General features: G+C 33.1%; 1 protein-coding gene across 1 annotated transcript; it reads left to right on the plus strand.

Annotated features, from left to right (window-relative positions):
- Positions 1-265: 265 nt before the first annotated feature.
- LOC124893534 lies at positions 266-1,497 on the plus strand. The gene has a single exon (XM_047404513.1). The coding sequence runs from the start codon at positions 378-380 to the stop codon at positions 1,335-1,337; it is 960 nt and encodes a 319-aa protein (XP_047260469.1). The 5' UTR covers positions 266-377; the 3' UTR covers positions 1,338-1,497.
- The last annotated feature ends 713 nt before the right edge of the window (positions 1,498-2,210 follow it).

Raw genomic sequence — 2,210 nt, forward strand, 5'->3', positions numbered from 1 at the left:
TACGTGATATTTATGACCAAATTAGTGAATTTAAATTTTAAAAATACCGAACAAGGCACGAAGATATCGATCATCCACCGCGTCAATCTAATCTCATAATTTTTTGGTGCTCCTAAAGTTTTTGCAATTTTCTTACGTGTAACAAACATTTTCTATTCCTTTATCCAATTATTTTCCTCCACATCATTTTCAACAACCATAATTAAAATTATTTTATTATCCCCTAACCTCCATTCTCCACCATTATATACCCCCTCTCTTCCCCTTTTCCAAACCCCTCAAATTCTCATTTTCTTCAACCAAAAAGGAAAAAAATTATTCCAACCAAAAATATCAAAAAATACTATTTTATTTTTCTTTTATTGTTGTTCTTCGTTATGGATTTTCCTGAGATTAATATAATTAGTGATTTTGAAGTTGGAGTTAAATGTTTACATAATCCTTCATTAGTTCCTCGATTTTTTTCATTAGAAAAAATCCCACAAGCTTATAATATTTGGAAATATGGTGCTTTATTTATCGCAATTTTAGCTACATTTAGCAGCTTAATTCGTAGAATTAAACTATTATTTATCTACATTCGTAGAATTAAACCTTCAGCTGAACCCCTGCTGCAGTATTTAGGGGAAGATTACGACTTATCTGACGATGATGAAGGCGATGAACTTGTTGATCAATGTTCCACATCGGAATGGTTGTCAGAAGAACCTGACAACGATGATGATTTCGAGGATCTAGTTGTGTCTGGTTCGAGTTATTATTTCAGAGAGAAAGGAGAAAATGGTCATTTGAGATCTCGACATCGGAGAAGCAGCTTAGAAAAGTTCACCTGGCAATGCATCAATGGAAACAATGTTGTTAAACTATGGGATAGTTTAGCTTTAGGATTAGATTATGAATATGATGACTTATCGAAAAGTGTTGTTACTTTATGGGATATGAATCAGGAGGAGAAAATCGGAAACTTATTTAGTTCGTCGAAATGTGAAGATCTTAATGTTGCAATGTCGTCGCCGGGGGTTATTGTGTCATCGGAGTTTCAGAATAACAACAACAACAACAACAACGTTTGTGGAGTGTTTGGTGCGTTCGATACGAGGATGAGAAATCGGTCGTCGGTAGTATCAGCTAATTGGTCTGCCGGGAAAGTCATCGGAGTTGATGACTCCGGGACCGGGAATGTCTATATGAGGCATAAAGATGACGGAGTTTTAACGGTGGGAGATATGAGAAACGTTAAGTCGCCGTTAGAGTTAACGGAGATTGACGGCGATGACACGTGGTGGGATGCGGATGCCGTTATTGTCGAGGAGAAGTTTGAAGGTTCAAAAAATTGAATAAGTCAAAAAGGGTAAAATCGTCATTTGACTCAGTAATCTAGAAAGGGTAAAATCGTCAGTGAACAACTGAGTTCTTTTTTTCTTTTTAATCTCTGTATATAATTATTTGCAACAATAATTATTGGTAATTAATTATGATAAATTAATGTTTGGTCTAGCTTTATTTTTCTTTTTCTACATTTAATTTATTTTTATTGTGGGTCTATTGAAAACATCCTCGCGTACCCTCTGTTCCTTTTCGGACTTCGCTATGTAGTACTACATATATTATTATTATTGTTGTGACATTTAATTTGTTTGTCTCCTTATGAATAATTTAATTATTGCAAATTAAATGTTGATTTTTTAATATTTGGTTGCTTAGTTGGTGATTCTACCAAAATTATTTAATTAATTAGATAAGAAATCCTTTTGTCATAATTAAATATGTGTAGACAGCTCAGCTAGTTTAAGTAGTCAAGTTTAATCACAATTTTATTACTTTGAAGTATACAAATACGTTTTACGTGTCAATTCACGTGAGTATATCATATAGATATAAGTTTAAGTAGACACGTGAGTATATCATATAGATATAAGTTTAAGTATCTATTTGTACGATTTGTTATGACTTTTGAGCATCTTTCACGATGTATATACATGCAATTTACGTGTCAATTCGTGTGAGATTATCACGTGTGAGATTATCATGTAGATTGTAAGTTTAAGTATTTGATTGTACTTGTTATGACTTTTGAGCATCTTTCGCCAAGTATACACATGCGTTTTACGTGTCAATTCGCGTGAAATTATCATGTAGAAGTTTAAGTATAAGCACGTGTCAATTCGCGTGAAATTATCATGTAGAAGTTTAAGTATCTGCTTATACGA

This window comes from Capsicum annuum, unplaced genomic scaffold, assembly GCF_002878395.1.
Source record: "Capsicum annuum cultivar UCD-10X-F1 unplaced genomic scaffold, UCD10Xv1.1 ctg61219, whole genome shotgun sequence".
In the NCBI taxonomy this organism is placed as follows: domain Eukaryota; kingdom Viridiplantae; phylum Streptophyta; class Magnoliopsida; order Solanales; family Solanaceae; genus Capsicum; species Capsicum annuum.